A 17,751-nucleotide genomic window follows, 5' to 3' on the forward strand; every position below is an offset into this window, starting at 1 on the left:
TATATATATATATATATATATATATATATATAAAAGACAAACTCTGCTACTGAAAGACAGTGGCAGTAAAGAAGCTATTTGATGTCAGGAAGAATAGTGGAGGCAGGTTCACTTCCATCATAATTTCTGTATTTTCAGGATATTATAGCTATACCTGGCACTTATTTCAGACTAAAAGACATATTTATAACCTCATTGTACTTTAAAATTTAGCAAAAGGAAGATTTATTTTTAATGTGCGGTAAAAGGTCCATAAGTGGCTCAGCAGATAGAATGCCAAGCCTGAGGTAGGAGGTCTTGGATTCAAATTTGGCCTCGGACACTTCCTAGCTTTGTGACCCTGGGCAAGTCGCTTAATCCCAGTAGCCTAACCTTGAACCCCCTTCTGTCTTGGAACTGGTATGTAGTATCCATTCTCAGATAAAAGGGAAGCATTTTTTAAAAATGTGATGATGACCATTTGGAGATTGAATTGCTTACTTGTACCCCTGGCACTTAGCACAGTGCTGGCAAATAGCATTCACTTAATAGATTTTTGATCCATCTGCCCACGTGACTGTTTTATAACAGAGGCTTTTTTATTCTTCCTAAATCTGACTGTGGCTAATGACTTGTTATTACAGAGAAGGGAGACTTATTTTCAAAGATTCCAGTGAAAGAGGGAAAAAATTAAGAACCAAGTTTTTTTGAACACATTTGACATAAAATCCTGTCTCTCATGTGTGATTGTGTGTGTGTAATAGTCATGTACAGAAACATAATACATTATACCCATCTGAGTGTCTTCATTCTATACATGTGTGTCTATATACATACATGACATACATTTTGTGATGTCTGTGGGTTTTTGTCTCCTCTGTTGCTTGTGCAGACCATGTTTGGACAGAAGTGTATTCTTCATCTCAGGAGCGATGGTTGCACTGTGACCCATGTGAAAATGTTTGTGATAAACCCCTCCTTTATGAAGTAGGATGGGGGAAGAAGATCTCCTATATTATAGCATTCTCCAAGGATGAGGTAGGAGAAAGAAAACATTTTTTCGTATTTATGACATATAATTAAGATATTTTAATTGCTTCATTATTAGGTAATCAACGAGATCAGCTTTTCAAATAAAATAGAATTATTTTTGCCAAATTTTGAAAATTTGTTTAATTTCCCAATTGTACTTCTTAGAAATATGTTAATAATAATTTGAAAATAAACATCTTCTCATTATTGTTTGAAGAGAATAATCTTGAGAGCCTAACTACTATTCACTTGACATGATAAATTTATATATCTTTTATTCGAGATTGTTGATGTCACTTGGAGATATTCCTGTAAACATGAAGAAGTAATCTCTAGGAGAACACAGATTAAAGAAGACTTACTGAGAGAAACAATCAATCGCCTTAATAAGCAGGTACGTGGCTGCCTCCTATTTCTATAAGCACAAAGACATTTCTGTAAAGACGGATCTCTGTAGAAAGAGTTGAATTGAGAATAAAAATATGTTTTCTTTTATACATGAACTTTGAAGAGGAAGCCTTACTTTGAAAGCAGATGTCTGTTTTTCTGTCTGTACTCATTCTTCCACATGGTGAATTTGAGGAGTCATTTTAGACTCGTACATTTGCTTTGTCTCTTGTAGTAAAAAAGAGTGATGTTCCAATGGCATCCTCAAAGGGTTCCTCTGATGCCTCATTTGAGATGTGACTCTAAGCTTAGAAGAGACAAGGAGAATACGTAAAATCTCTCCCACCAAACAATCCTAGGGGATTTTATTCAGATCCTGAATGCAGGGGGGAAATAGCCCTTTTCAAATTGTTCTCCTCATTGGTCAGAAGTTCTTAGAAATAGTTTCATGTGCCCTTGCAATTTTTCATATGACCCAAGAAAGGGAAATTTAATGTAGCTCCCTTCTTCTCCAAAAGAAAATACTTTGGCAGGTAATGAAATAGGGGTATGGGAGTAAGCTTTAGAACCTTTATCCGTTTTATCTTGTGTATAAGTTTCACTTTTTCACTTTACAAAATTTCTTTGCATTTTATCACCAAATAGACCAGTCACATCTTGCACTGTGTTATAGAACAAATTTGCAATATCCTTCAGGAGTCCTAGCTCCAGAAGCAAGAAATTGATGGGCCTTAGAAGTGTGCGTTTGGAAATTAGGCAAACGGTGTCAGTCATGTTTTATTTATAGAGTAGAGAAATGATTTCAGTGTGTGTTCAAAAATAGATTTGCAAAAGAAAATCAGAAGGTAAGATTTGGGTAAAAGAATATATTAAAAGTAAGAACAATATTTGGTTGAAAAAGTAAATCTGAAATGCTTTCTTTGAATAGAAATAAGCTAATGATTGGTGCAGTTACATTAACAGAGTAGAACATAGAATGATCTCAGATTTAGGCTTGTTATAGTTTTAATTTGTTTAGAATTGTAACAGGCTGGCTTCTTGTTACAGATGAAAATGAGAGATTAAGGGACTCCCACAGTGTCGCTAATCATTTTAAAGGAGTTAATGGGAATTTGATTTTGTGGTCTCTTTTTAAAAACACAAGTCTTGAAATTGGAGCAAATATTTCTACTGTCATTTTTTCCCTTGCTCTCCCCAGCTTCCTAGTCCTAATTTATTCCAGACTTTAATAATTATTTTTGTCTTAGTGAGACAAAACTCTTGAATGTTCCAAGTTGCAGAGAAAGGGAATTCCCTTTGACCAGTGAAATCATAGATCTGGCCTTTGTCCATGCCTCAAAACTTACTTTGATGCTGGCTTCAGATATGTTGTCATCTGAAAGGATTTTCAGATTTTGGGTTATTTTCTTTCCTCCAACCACAGAGGCAGCTGTCCTTATCAGAGAGTCGAAGGCAAGAACTTCTAGAGAGGATGATTGTGGAACTTGTGGAATTCATCTCTCCCAAGACTCCCAATCCTGGAGAACTTGGTGGCCGGATCTCAGGTTCAGTGGCTTGGAGAGTAGCCCGAGGCGAAATAGGTTCTGAGGTATTTAATTCATTAACAGGGATGAACTTCTTCCTCCTTCTCTCCCTCCCTCCCTCATGGGAGCTCTAGGGAGTACTTCTTGGTCTTAGGAAAATGGCTTTGACATTTCCTCCTATCAATTAACATTAGGAAGTAATGGTTCAAAAGAACATAAAAATTTGGAGGGAATTAGTAGTTAATTGCTTTGGAGGAGGAATAAAGAAAAATAATAGTTGTTGACAGTTGTACTATAGAAGTTCTGAGTATTCTTAAAAATTAGGGATGGAATTTGTTAAAAGACTTCTATTATTAATAGGTTTATTTGTGTCTACCATTTGTTTAAATTCAGGCTGCTTTATTTATCGTTCTAAGGAAACAATTAAGTTGTAGTTGACTGGGAAAGAAAATACTTTAAAAAGTACAATTGTTTTGCTTTTAAAAAATCCAGAATCATTTTTCTTTAAATACCTTATTTTATAGTCACTATATACACCAAATATATATATATTATAGTTACTAAGTAAAGAAAAAATTATTGATAAACATTCAATTTAGTGCCAGACTTAGAGTCAGGAAGACTCATCTTCCTGTTTGCCTGAGTTTCCTCATCTCTAAAATGATCTGGAGAAGGACATGGCAAACTACTCTAGTATCCTTGCCAAGAAAACCCCAAATGGGGTCAAGAAGAATCAAATATGACTGAAAAACAACTGAACAACAAACGAATGTTTTATGAGCTAAAATGGAAGAATTTAATTTGTTGATGACAGTAAATCTCTTCCAAAGATTTCCAGCCCATGACTTTTATTAGAAATTATTTTTAATGATGAAATTGTTGGTGTGTCATTGAAGTTCTTTTTAAGCTATTATTGACTCCTTCCTGATGGTAGATAATTTACTATCTAAACACTATTTGTTCATCCCAGTAAATATGGTGGTTTAAATCAAATTAACAAATATTTGAGCAGGTACTATATTCAGGGTACCCGCTGGATATTGCAACAGATAGGAAACTATGTAAAACGTGACCTCTGACTCAAGGGAGTCTGTGTCAGTGTGTTCTCCTGATTATTCAAAATATGTCATTATTGATTCTCTACAGCATAGCTGAAGGGGGTGGGTTTTTCTAATTATATTTTGTTGTGATAGAGATGACAGTTTTTAGTTCAATCTTAGAATTCTAGGATGAAATTCAACCAGTAACTCAGGTCAATTGTCACACAAGTTGTATTCTAAATAGATCTCATTTAATGCGCAGCTGTGTTCTGTTAAAAGTATGGAAATGACTTAGTTGTCCCTATCTTTTGCTTCTAATGGCAGATGTCCTTAGTTTTCTAATCATTATATGAGCGTTGATTAAAATTGGTTAAGTATCTACATTATCAATCTTTATTTTCATAATGGTCTGCAAAAAAAAAAAGAAGCCTCATGATGAACAGGAGAAGGGAGGAAAGCTTGGTTGTATATAATAGGAACTAATAAAATTGAGCAAAAGTCAATATTTTTAATGGTTTTAATGTCTAGAATAAAAACATAGCTGCAATTCAAATTTGCTCGGTGATTCTGTGAGTGTAGGGAATTCCTGGGTGAGGAAACTAAACTCCCTGTTAATAAATGATTGCTTAACATGAACTGCAATGAAGCTATTTCAGCTTTAATTGTTTAAAACTACACTAAGACTTTGGGGATACATTGTATTGCTCTGTTGCTAAGACTTAATATTTTTAAGAATTCTGTCATTTAGAGGCATTATTGTGTGCATGCCTAAGCCTCTCTATTCATTTCTTTTACTATCTTTGGGGGAAATAATTCTGCTTTCTTTTGTTAAGAGAAAAGAAACTGTGTTCGTACCATCTGAAGATGAGAAAATGGCTAAACTTTTCCACATTGTTTATAATCCAGTGGAGGACTATTATGTCCGAATTTCAAGTAGTAATGAAAAAATTTCCGGATGGGAAAATGGTGTTTGGAAAATGGAGTCTATATTTAGAAAAGTTGAAACAGACTGGAAAATGGTAATTGTCTATACAGGTGTCTATGATGCTCCTTGTCATCTTTGGCCTCCACTAATCTCTCTGATGGCTTTGGGTTTTCCCTTCAGTTTGGGTTCTTTTAAATCTGGATTAACTCTTTCAATAAAACCGACATTGTGGCCTCAGTTTCTATTTTAGTTAGGCCCTTCTATGTCAAATGAAAATATAGGGCTATGTTCCTGTCACGTTATTTTAGAGGTGCTTTTCTTATAGGATAGAAATCTCTCTGTAGCCTCTTCCCAAAGTAAAATCCTCATTTGGCTTTTAAAATTCTCATCTTTAGGGCTTCTTCTCCCATTGACTGCCTGGCCAGCCTCCTCGCCAATCCTCATGTTCAGTATTCTGTCTCTCAGCTCTGTATTTTCAGGGGCTTCCCTATCCTCTCTCCCCCCCACCTCCAGAGCCTTGTTTCCTTGGATTCCCCCCACACTGGACCCCTCTGCCCTCTTCTCTTGGAGTCAGCCTGGATGAAGGACTTTGGGTTCTCCGCCATTTATCCTGGACGCATCTCTGTGCCCAGCTTTTGGCACGTGCCTGCCCTCATCACAGCCCAAGAGCAGAGGAGCCTCTCTCCCTCCTTCCTCTTCTCTGCCCCAGCACACAGTGAGAGCTTGCTGAGTGCTTCTGACTCGACTGACCCATGTTTGTAGTCCTCAGAGAAAAAGTAATCCCATGAATAATCTGTGCTTTTAGGTGTAAAAATGTGTGCTAGACTGTGTGAGCTCTGACTAGGTGCTAGGATAGGACGGCGGAAACGTTGTTCTGCCCCACCAGCCTCTCCTGCAGGAAAGTGCCGTCGTGTTTGCCACACTCACCGAGAGCCTTCGGTCTGACTTCCTACGTGGGAAAGTCTGGGAAGCTGAAGCAACTTGGCCCATATTTGTATTTCGATGTCTTCTTTGTGTTCCCACTGATAGACGTGAAGCTCCTTAGGGGGAGAGACTTCCATTTCTGTCCCTCCATCCCCCAGCATCTAATATGGTGCCTGGCACGTCCTCAGGCCTTAAGAAGTGCCCACCTGTGGGCTAGAGTACCGTGTCGTAAGCGTAAATGGAGAAAATAGCAGCAGCTGATGGAGAAAAATCCCCTTAGGAACTTGCTGAGAAATAACAGCAGCCATCATGGTTTCAAAGCACGATTTGGCATAACTCAGCAGCGGACAAAGCCGGCCTGCCACAGTCAGAAAAGTGCGTCGTTCACCCTCCCGAGTGCCCCCGACCCGGCCACAAGTGGGCGACAAGGCTGAGCTGGGCAGCAAGAAGTGACTATGGATCAGCTACAGAACAGCCTGTTACGTGAAGTCTCTGGCTTCTGCAGTGGGTGCAAATTAACCTGCACTGAGGAAAATAATTAAATTAATTGCTTCATACAATAAATGGACAGCTTTTTGCATCTTTGTATGCGATCTGTCTTCCTTTTGCTTGCTGTAAGCACTTGTTTTTACAAGATTTTGACATAGTAATTAGTCATCATGAAACCAGACTTGGTGTATTTGATAGTAATCACACCTTTTATGAGTTACCCATTTTTCCCAATCTAACCTTGATTATTGCTAATAGATCAACGGATTCCAAATCAGTCAAGCCCTTAGACCATTGATGCATGCCAATCTCCATTTTTTGGATAAATTTCTTCACCTTTCATGATGTGACATGGTACAAGGCCATGTTGCTCTATTATATTTCCATTTTGGAATTTCTAGAATTCTAGAATTTTGCTTCCAAGTATAATAGTAATTTGGATTTAGTTTAGAGATTTAGAAATAAGGGCTAGAGAAATTAATTTTAGGATATTTATCGGAGTTCATTGTTCCTTCAGTGGGGATAAGACTTTCATACCAACTGGAAGTAAAACAAATCCCCCAAACTTTTCAGGGTAAATATTTTGCAGTCTGATCATCTTTTAGGCTCACCAGTACTTCTGACAAGAGTTACAGTATAGCCTTGAATGTAAAGTGAGTTTCACAAGTGAAGGTGATCTTTTCCCCCTCTTTTGTACTCCAATTTTCATATCATCCTGCTTATAAACAATACTCTTTTTTTCATAGCAATGGCTATCAGCTGCATTTTTATTTTTAACTAATCTTTCTATTTTTTCCCTCTATTTTTCCAACTTCCAGAAGCCCATATTCTACCATAGAGAAATCAGGAATAGTTCTTCCAGTTGCCAGGCTCTGGAGGTCTTTCCTTGATTGTTCTTTGAGGTCTGTGTCAGTTCTTGGTGTGGCTTTTTTGGGTTTGTTTCTGACCATCTTTTCTTGGGTGCTTCAGTGTGATCGATCATGTTTTTTTTTCCAGTGTATCTTAAATATCTTGAACTGCTTGACTTCTCCAAACCAAATATCTCTAATCATTACTTCTGTGTGCACTTTAGAGCAATAGCTCTTGCATATTTCCTTAAATGATATCTATTCTTAAAAAACACACAATTGAAAACACCACCAACCAGCAATGAAATGTGTATATGCCAAGAAATATATCAAAATTGTTACTTGCCCCAAATAATCCACACACCACTCTAGCGTTCTCTTCAGCTACTTCTGTAGGTCCTCTAATGGTTTAGTAGGTTGTCCTGCCAAAGGACAGGGATCTGATTAGACAACTTTAGCATTGCTTAAGAAGGATGTGGTTTGTTATGTTTACTTCATACTTCTTTGGGATTGTTAGGTCATGTAGTATTGGATTGTTCTCTCCTTTAGTTCTTACTTGGATTTTCCAAAGGAGCAAGATTCATAGTTTGGTTGTCTCACAGAATGTCTGAACCCGGAGCCCCCAGAACATTGCAGAGGTTCAATTTGAGGAAAAGCCCAATGAAATAAAGAATAGCTGAATGTTGCTGTTGCCCTCAAAGTTAGATCATCATTTTTTCTGTTTCACAAACTTCAGTTTGGCTATAAGAAAGGTTGAAGAATTAGCAGCAGTTCTATCCTAAATACCCACTTTGATGTCTTCAGCCTAATTCTCTGAGGAAAATGCATTCTCAGTACTCAAAACCTGAAAGAATGCTGACATGACTCAGAATGTATAGTTTGCTAATAGAACCTAAAAATTCTGTCTCCCCACAACTTTTCAGTATACTTCAATTCATTCAACATTAAGATTTCTTCCAAGGTGTTAAGGATCTGACACAGGAAACTTTTAAAATTTAAATTAGACTCTACCCTGGGACTTCTTTTTCTTTATATACTCTTTCATGGACTTTATCTGCTCCATAATGATCATCTCTGTGCCGATAATTCAGAGATCTCTTTATCCAACCCAAGGCAGAGCCTTTTCTTCTGCATTGCCCACTGCCTTTTGGATATTTCAGACTGGACCTCCTGAATCCATCTCAAACTCATCCTGCTAAAAACAGAATTTGTTATCTTTTCCCTGAAGTCCACAACTCTGACCAGGCTTCTTTACTTCTGACAAAGGCACCATCTTTCTTTACAGCATCAATATCATCCTCCATTTCTCATTCTCACATATCCCATCTGTTGCCAGATCTTGCTGTTTCTTCCTCATTTGGATTTCTCTCCTTCAGCCCTTTATTTGACTGCCCATAGCAACCACCTTAGTTCAGGCTCTTGTGCTTCAAGTCTCTTGTTTTTCAAATCTACCCTCTGCTCTGCTGTCAGAGTGATTTTCCGTAAACATAAATCTAACCATGCTTCTCCATTAACTCCAGTAGCTCCCAGTTGTGTCTGGGATAAAATACAAATTGTTAAGCTTTTTCTAGGCTCAATAAACATTACTGGCTTCCCATATGTTATACTTTATACAAATTACCCTTCTTGCTATTCACATAACAGTTCCTTCTCCATGCCCTTTAGTATCTCCCTCTACCTGGAATTACTCCCCTCCTCAAATACACAGCTCAAATGCTAATACCTTCAATAGGAATCCTTTCCTGTGCCCTCCCTTAACTACCTTGTACTTATTTCGTATTTATTCTGCATATATTGACTCCTTGTATTTGTTTAGTGATTAAAGTCCTACATGGTCTGAATTCAGACTAGAGTCATTCAGATTAGTTTTATTTCTTTTAGTAAGGAAGAACAAAAAAAATTGCACAGGATGTAGACTCTTTGAGATTAAAGATTGACTCATCCTTTGTATCTTACAATTTTAGTGTCAGGGAAATAAGTAGGCACCAGGTTTCCCCAAAACATTTAGCTGACTGATGATCACATTATGATAGTTTCTTTAGTTCACTTTTCTTTTTTCCAATTCCTCATTTTCCTTCATTTCTCTTTTTCCTATTCTTTTAGGTTTACTTAGCTCGAAAAGAAGGATCATCATCTGCCTTCATCTCTTGGAAGTTTGAGTTTGGGTCAGTTGGGCTTAAAGTTGATACCATTTCCATTAGAACATGCAGTCAAACTTTTTCAAGTGGAAAGATACAGTGGAAACTGCGTTCTGATACAGCCCAAGTAGAACTGGCAGGAGGTAAGCAAACATTGTGCTTAGAGTATTCTTCATGGAATGTGGTTGCCATTTTAATGAGGGCATGATCATATTTAACTAGATGCTCAGCATTATCTGGGCCAATGTAATTTTTTAAAATTCTACAGTAGTCCCCCCAAAAGGGCTATATTTTGTTATTTACAAATTCAAGTATAAGAAGAAAAGTCCTTGAAGGTAGCTGTAGTGTCATATAATTTTTGGCTATCTTAAAATAATTCATATTTGTTTGGGTAGGTTTTATTTTTTGGTGGGTAGGAGGTTGCGATTAACAGCACACAAGTACTAAAATACCCATTCCAAAACTGCCTCTTCATGCTGTGGGCTTGCATTTAGATTACTTAGAAAAGAACTTTAATTATTTTTTATTTCTCAACAGATAAAGGCCTTCATTCCTATCGTGATTTTTCTGATGCCACAGAAGTTATTTTGGAAGCAAAACTAAGTGGAGGGGATGGTGATGTTGCCTGGCAACATACCCAGCTGTTTAGACAAAGCTTAAATGACCGTGGAGAAAATTGTTTGGAGATAATTATAAAATTCAGTGACCTTTAAGAACTTGAACATTACAGAAATGCTGGCAATCATCAAGGACTTATCATGGTCTAAAGTCTTCTGTTGATTCAATGAATGTTGGCAATTTACCACTGTTCTCCCTGCTGACAGCATTTTTTTTTTTTTTGCTGGCCATCAATCCTATCACTCTTGTCAAAATAATAAATCTTTATACCATGGACCATAATGAAATCCTAGAATTTTTAAAGCTATTTCTCTTCATTATGCTAATTAATGTGTGTTAATGGTCAGAAGGAGACCTTACTACAAGGGAATCATATTTTACATTACAATTGCCCTGCTAATGCCCCATTCATAGTTAAGGTAAAACATGGAGTTGCCATTCTTGGTAATTTGATGTTTTCCAGCCTCTGACAATGCCTTGCACATTCCTGGTGCTTCATGTTTCTTGAATTGGTTGACCTTGAGCTTCTAATTCTTCAATTTTTTTAACTTTTAAAAAATCTTTAAAATGAACAATTAAGAAGTTATAGTGAATGATAAAAGTTTTTATCATAAATATGTAGGCATTTTTAGATAAAATGAACTATTTTGCATTATGCCTTTTAATGGTTGCTTTAAGACAAAGTTTCATAAGGCATTATGCTTGAAAAGAAACGTAATAACTGTTTTGAAAGAACATTTTTTCAAAATTTCATCTTTAACAAAGAATTCAAAGCTCTTGTTCAAGATTCCCTTATATGCAGGGGCAGCTAGATAGCTCAGTAGATTGAGAGCCAGGCTCAGGGATGGAAGGTCTTGGGTCCAAATCTGGTTTTAGCTGGGCAAGTCATTTAACCCCCATTTCCTAGCCCTTACTGCTCTTCTGCCTTAGAACCAATATATAGTATTGATTCTAAGATGGAAAGTAAAGGTTTAAAATAAATAGTAATAATGAAGAAATATTCCTTTATGTGTAAAATATTCACCTAAGGAAAAAAAAGTCAATTTTGACCTAAATTCTGGAGAAAATGCCTATTCTAGAGCTTGGCACTCTTTATTTCATGTTGTATAGAAAATATTTTAAAGTTTTCTAAAATGACTTGTTCCATATCATCCTTGGGGGACAACAGAAAACAGTGAAAGATAAGCTGGAGTTGGAGTCAAGACCCAATCAGTCAGCTTCTCAAGAGCATTAGTTTCTTCATTTATAAAATGGGAATAATATTTAGACTATCTCAAAAGTTGGTTGTGAAGAAAACATTTTATAAACCTCTAAGTGCTCGGTAAATTGTATGAGAATTATGTTTATCCTCTTGGTTGGAACCAAGAATGATTTTAACTCTTACGAGCCTATTTCATATCAAGAAAATTCAATTTTCCAAAAATCATGTTTCTCTTCTTCTCTAACTCAATGGAAAATGAGCACATATTATTTCCTTCACCACTTCAAGATCGGTGATTTTTAGTGGCATGAATTTCCCCCCCACCGATATAAATCAAAGTCATTCTTCAGCCGTCGTCCTGGCATTTTATCAACTCGAATCAATGACCAACCTTCCGGGGATGAGCCTCTGCAAACTTATCTTTGTTTTGACAGATGACAAACATCCATCTGTTGTCGGACCAACCGTCAAAAAAGGCTTTCCCTCCTCCCCTGGCATTGCCTTTGAGAACCCGGAGTTGCCTCCAGTGCCTCTGGGTAAGCCCGAACTGGCCAGGAGCTCCCCAACAGCAAGCAGTGCTTTATTATTTATTATTAGGGATCAGAAATCAATGGTCCCACCTTGGCAATGAACAAGAGTGACCTCGTTGAGCACCACTTCTCGGGCCTTTAAACTCTGACCTCATCCCCTGCCTTTGAAAGCCCCTGATCCTGGCCCAGCTGCGCAGAGAGAGTTTTCTTGGCAGGAAGAGCAGCCCCTTGAACTGGTCGAGAAGCAGAGAGCCGCTGAAGGCAGCTTCACAGTCGAGGAGATCGAAAATGAAAACACCAGCATGCTCTCTTCCTGTGCACACACAGAATTTCCTCTGCAGGCCGCTTCAGCCGCATCATTTTAGTAGTAAGCGTTTCCCTTCCCCCAGCCCAGTTATTTTTTTCTCCTTGTAGCCAGGCAAGAAAATGTTTGCTTTTCATACAGGCAAACAGGCGCATTTTTGGAAGCAGAGCCTCTGAACTTAACGGCTTTTTATGTGGGGCCAATTTGGGAGGCTCAAACTGTCTCCGGTCACTCGGCCACTGCGAGGGTGGGATTTAAACCCTGCCTGTCTTGACCCCAAAGCCAGCTCTCTATCCACGAGGTCACATCGGCCCTCGTACATATGTAGTCTGAGATATATACTCCCAGGGATATGTCTAAGTGTGTGTCACAGACACACACATAATGCCCCGCTCAAAGGAGAAAAAATAATGGGAACGAGAGAAGGGAAATAATTTGTGCTAAAATGGTGTAACCAAGGTAGCATGAAGGGGAAATTCTTTAGGTACAGACTTTGTATTCTGCACAATAGCCAGCACAAGGAGCTTCATGAATGCTAAATGATGAGATCTTGATACACAGAAACATCCAGAAGATATTTGCAGGAAATTCAGGACAGAATTATTAAAATAGCCAATTTCTTTAAAAAAAAATCAGATAAGAATAGAAAGGCATAAAGATGGCAGAAATAATGGGGCTCTCTAATCGGTGCAGCCTGGGGAGAAGCCACCTGTCCGAAAGCATTCAGCTCCTGTTGGCTGATGAGGGGCACGAGATTGTTTATTTATGGTCATCGTGTTTACAACCAGATTGTGTTTTACAGCAAGAGATCGAATCCCAGCTAAGAATGTGTGTGTGTGTGTGTGTTATTTGGACAGTTAACAAATCCATGATTTGGATTATTTACCTATTTATTCCCAAGGCTAATAAGGATCAATGTCCTAACTACCAATCGGGTATTAATAAAAGCGCCACAGTCTTCCAGTTTGTTGGGCTGGGGTTTTTGTTTGGGGTGGGGGTAATTGGGTTTGGTGTAGATTTCTTATAACAAATGATAACCCCTCTCTGAAGGAAACAAAATAATCTGAATCTTGTAGCAGAAAGAGGGAGGTTTCAAGCACAAATCTTGGAGCTGCTCCAAGATCCTTTTTCAAGTGTCTTAGGATATTTTCCTGTCATGTGTTTGGGGAATTTGTTTGGTTGGCATGTTTGCCATGGGGAGTGGCAGGGGCACTCACTCCTTGAAGGGAGAACAAAGAACCCATCAGCAGCTGATTAGTTCTCTTGGGTAGAGGCAATGTGGATGTGATGATTTTAAAGACAGGTTGCCTTCCCCTTTGACTTGGCGGTCACTTTTGTCCTATTTGCCCTTTCAGAAGATGGCACTTATGTTAAAGATATTTCACCTGGGCAGTCCTTTATCCTTGAAGTTATTTGGATTTTCCGAATGTTGGTTTAATTCCAAGGAGCCAAGGTCAGTAAATGTGCTTTCACAGTCTAATAATCAAGGCAGCCTGAGGCATAGATGATTTAACAGAATCACCGTGCATGAATTTGCTGATTCCCATAGTCTTTGGTGCTAATCTGCACACTGGCCTAATATTGCCACAAAAAGAACCTTTTATTTGGAGTCTGAGCACCTGGGCTCCGATCCCTGCTCTGTTATTTACTGCTACCTGAAGCAAATCACCTTGGTTGGACTAAACCAAGGGATCTGAACCCCTCTCTCTGTCTTGGCCCCTTTGGATAGCCTGGGGAAGCCTGGGGACCCTTTCTCAGAATCGTGTCTTTAAATCATTAAAGGAAATACGAAATGTCGGTTAGAGGTTAGTGAAAATAAGTATTTTTGTTTGTTCGTTTTTATCCTTTAAGCTTGAAATCCATCCACAGACCTCTTAGGGGTCCAATGCCCTAGATTAAAACCCACTGGACCAAAGAATACTTAAAGTCCCTTCTCGGGGACAAAGTCTCATAATATTGCTTTATTTCTACATATGGAATTGGGAGTTGGAGTCCTTAACTTAGAAAGTTTATATTGGGCACTGAAAAGTGATATAAAATAGTGAGTTTTTGTTAAAACAGGTTTCAAACACAAGTTTTTAGGACTCAAATGCTAATCTTTCAACCCCCTTTTTCTTGATTTTCAAAGTTGTTGCTTGAAATGAAGAGACACGGGTAGAGTAATATCAGATTTTTCCAGCAGCCTCAGCTCTTTAGCACAGGAACTTTTGAAAAAATGCCAAACCTGGAGCCCAAAGTTCTGGGTTTGAGTCATGGCAACACCACTTACCATTTGGTCTCAGGAAAATAACCACCTCTCTGAACCTTTTTCTTCAAGTCAAGGTATTAACACTCCTATTGACCTCATAGTAGTCATGAGTTATAAATGAAATCATGTATATGAAATGATATTTACATGCAACTGTTTATTAAAACTCTTGAAAATTCTCACTCAGAACTCACTTATTCTTTTGCTACTTTTGATTCTAACATTTTGGTTTTCCAGACTGTATAACAAATTCCAAGCCCCCAGCAGTATGATTTAATAACTTACAACTACTCAATTTGGGAAGGGAGAGTAATTAAGGAAAAGCAGACACCCTAAAGGAAACAAGGGACCATTTGTATACCTCATTTTTGGAGGACATGATTATAGAATCCAATTTTTGATTTCTGATTGATTGATTGATTAACAGAATTGATGATCCATAAAGACCAAAGTCCAGAAAGGAAAGACAAGAGACTTAATTCTCGAGTCTCCTATAAAATAAAGGAGTTGTGTTAGCAGAACTTCAAAGACTCTGTCAACTCTGAAGTTCCATGACAATAAAGGATTATGTTTATAATGTGTAATGCATTTTATAATTTTATCAAAAAGGGGAAAAAGATTGTTTTTGTTTAAAAGGAGTATCAACTGTCCAAAAAATGCTAAATATAATCCACTCCCTGCTGTTGCCAGATAAATATATTTTTTTGATAAAGACAAGACTTTATAAAACACCATACTAATTTTTTAGAACTTTGAAAAAATATACATGTATGTTTATACAAATTTTAGACCTCTGATGAGTTTTACATAGTCCAAACTGGGAAGAACTGTAAAGCCCATGTTGACCACAGGGCAAACGAATCATATGGAAAATTATTCAATGCTTGCTTGGTACCTGAGCTCTCACTGTGTGCTGAGTTTTGGAGAATTTGCAGGAAAAGTAAAATATTAATTTTGTTCTAGAGGAGCTTATACTCTAATAAAAGTCTGGTAGTTACAGTTGAGGCAGCCATTTATACTTCAGGTTGCATAAATCTGGAGGAAGGCCAGGAATCTGATAGAGAGGGGAAGCTCGAGACCAGGTCCTGCCTCTGGTTAGTAACTAGGTCTATGACCAAGTTGGTCATTTAGCCTGTGGTCCTCTAGCTTCTCATCTGTAATTTAAGAATTGAACCAGATGCCTCTAAGTCTCTCCTAGTTTTAATATCCTATATGACAATGAGACTCTTAATATTAAATAGTTCTTTAATAAAATTGCCACTGCTTTTTCACAAAGCTAAAATATTATCAGCAGGATTAACGTTCAGGCTTCCTTTTTATGGATGTTCTTATTTTTGTGATCCAAGTTTATTTTCTTAAATTTGTACCTTTTTCTCAGACCCACAATCAATCCCTTCTATTACTAATGTGCTGAGCTGCTGTAATTTTCTCTGAATTTCCTGGGAATTAGCATTTCTTAGAACACTCTGAAAATATCACTAATACTTTCTGTGAATATGACTTGGAAGGACAAGTAGCAGTTTACTTAACACCCTCCTTAGAACCCAAAGCACCCTTCAACCTCCTCACAGGTAATAACAGGATATCTTTAGAGATGATTCCTGCCTGGGCTGATCCCCAAGTTATTCCTGGAGATATATTAAAATCCCACCCTTTAATCGATTTGGTGGTACCTGGGATGAGGAACGTCTTTGATGACCACGTGCCATCAAAAGTCAAGTGTAACAAAAGCAATATTATTCTTTTGAAATTGTTTTCATAGTATCACAGAAGCGATTCTTTGTTCTGTAATTCAGTTTATTGTACTGAAGTAGTTTTACTGGTTTAAAAATACGCAGCATATTATCAGAAATATGGCAGTCTTAATTGCAAGAAACAAATACAAAAGTGTTTTCCAACTCAACCTTGAAAGGAGTATGTCTATATGCTCCTATAAATGCCAGATCTTCTATGAATCCTATTGCTTCTCAGGAAATAGATACTTTTATGATTTCATTATCTAGTGTTTCGGTTGATGCTACTGAATTGTGATTTCTATGCCTTGGGAAGATGAAATTCATATTGAAATTCTTTTAAAGAACTTTCTATAAAATGTAGCAATCTCCCTCCTTGAAATCACTTTGTGTGAAAATAAAAACCATACACGGTGCTTCTCCATCACTTAAATTTTTCAAAAAGATATCAAGAATTTTTTTTGTTCTCTTTTAGGACATTCATTAGAGCTTGGGAAGATGTTCATTCTTTTGCTCCCAGAAATGAACTAGATTCAGTCTCCTTGTGTGGAAGAAAAGCATTTAGTGTCCAGGTGTTGGCATCAGCTCACTTCAGATACCTTTGGATGCCTGGTTTCTCATCGTGCCATGTTCTGCTACAGATGGGGAATTTCAAGACAGCAAGGTTGTGGTGATCTTTTCATATCTCTCAACTTAATTATCACTCTGTTTCTGTCTCTGTCTCTTTCAAAAACTCTAAAGGAAGGTTTTTATTTTATTTTTTTAATCAGAAGTATTGACTTGCAGCCCTACTTTAATCACTACTGCTAGTCTTCCTAGATAAGAATTGTCTGGGGGAAAAGGGTCCAGGCAGTAATTGGGATGATGATGTGTGAGAGCTTATAAGCAGCTGGCATAGGCGAAATGTCCCATGCAAGTGATTGTCTTTTTATGGATAGGTGACTCTCTAGGCCCCAACAAAGTGAGAGGAAAGACTGGGATCTAGAGGGGGTAGCCCCTCTCCCTAATCCCGAAAGAAATTACAGATCCCTTAGACATGGCAGATTTTTTTTTGGTAAACGTTCTCAAGGAGGAAATGAAAGGGGAGGAGAGAAATGATCAAAAGCCAAAGTATCTTAGACTCTTGCATGGAAAACAAGAACACCTTCTGGAATGTCAAGCACTCACTCTGAATTGAGGAAACTTAAGAAAAGAGAACTTAGAGCCTTTGATCTTCATTTAATAAATATTGAAGCCATCGGCATTCTTCTACTTCTTGTAAGCTTAATCTAAAACAGATTTAAGTGTGCTGGTAAATGGCAGGAGAGAAAGGAAGGAGAAAGAATAGTATGGGGAATGGATCATGAAACCATGGATTAAAAAAAGTATTATAGCCTTGAAAACGAGGAATGTAATTCTAAGTGGATTCAAACACACATTGCCAAATAAAGAGGTGTTGGCATATAGTAATCATGGAATGGGGAAATCATTTTCTTTATTCCTAAGGGAAAAAGTCATAGCATTTTGATGCTTTTCAGGTATTTTCATGAAGGCCAATAATAATATCTGGTATTTCCATGGTATTACAAGGTTTGCTAATGGCTTACATACATCATCACATTTGTCAGGTCGACTGTGGATAATGAACGAAAAGAATAGGATAGATTTTAAGTAGGTAATTAGATAACTAGAGAGATAGATGAATGGATCAATAGATAAGAGAGAGAGAGGAGAGAGAGAGAGAGAGGAGGAGAGAGAAAGAGGGAGAAGGAGAAAGAGAGAAAGAGAGAGAGAGAGAGAGAGAGAGAGAGAGAGAGAGAAAGAGAGAGAGAGAGAGAGAGAGAGAAAGAGAG

The 17,751-nt window shown here is 37.6% G+C and overlaps 1 protein-coding gene across 4 annotated transcripts in view; it reads left to right on the top strand.

Annotated features, from left to right (window-relative positions):
* NGLY1 (N-glycanase 1) overlaps window positions 1–10,192 on the top strand; it is a 52,425-nt gene extending 42,233 nt beyond the window's left edge. For 2 of the 4 annotated variants that reach the window (XM_044677914.1, XM_044677913.1), the window contains exons 7-12: window positions 872–1,017; window positions 1,295–1,405; window positions 2,822–2,986; window positions 4,795–4,980; window positions 9,251–9,428; window positions 9,823–10,192. In XM_044677914.1, the coding sequence (XP_044533849.1) occupies window positions 872–1,017; window positions 1,295–1,405; window positions 2,822–2,986; window positions 4,795–4,980; window positions 9,251–9,428; window positions 9,823–9,998 (962 nt within the window). In that variant the 3' untranslated portion in view covers window positions 9,999–10,192. The remainder of the gene's footprint in view (window positions 1–871; window positions 1,018–1,294; window positions 1,406–2,821; window positions 2,987–4,794; window positions 4,981–9,250; window positions 9,429–9,822) is intronic. The other 2 variants (XM_044677915.1, XM_044677916.1) reach the window with 2 other exon arrangements.
* Window positions 10,193–17,751: the final 7,559 nt, after the last annotated feature.

The sequence above is a fragment of the Gracilinanus agilis genome, chromosome 5, assembly GCF_016433145.1.
Source record: "Gracilinanus agilis isolate LMUSP501 chromosome 5, AgileGrace, whole genome shotgun sequence".
NCBI lineage: Eukaryota > Metazoa > Chordata > Mammalia > Didelphimorphia > Didelphidae > Gracilinanus > Gracilinanus agilis.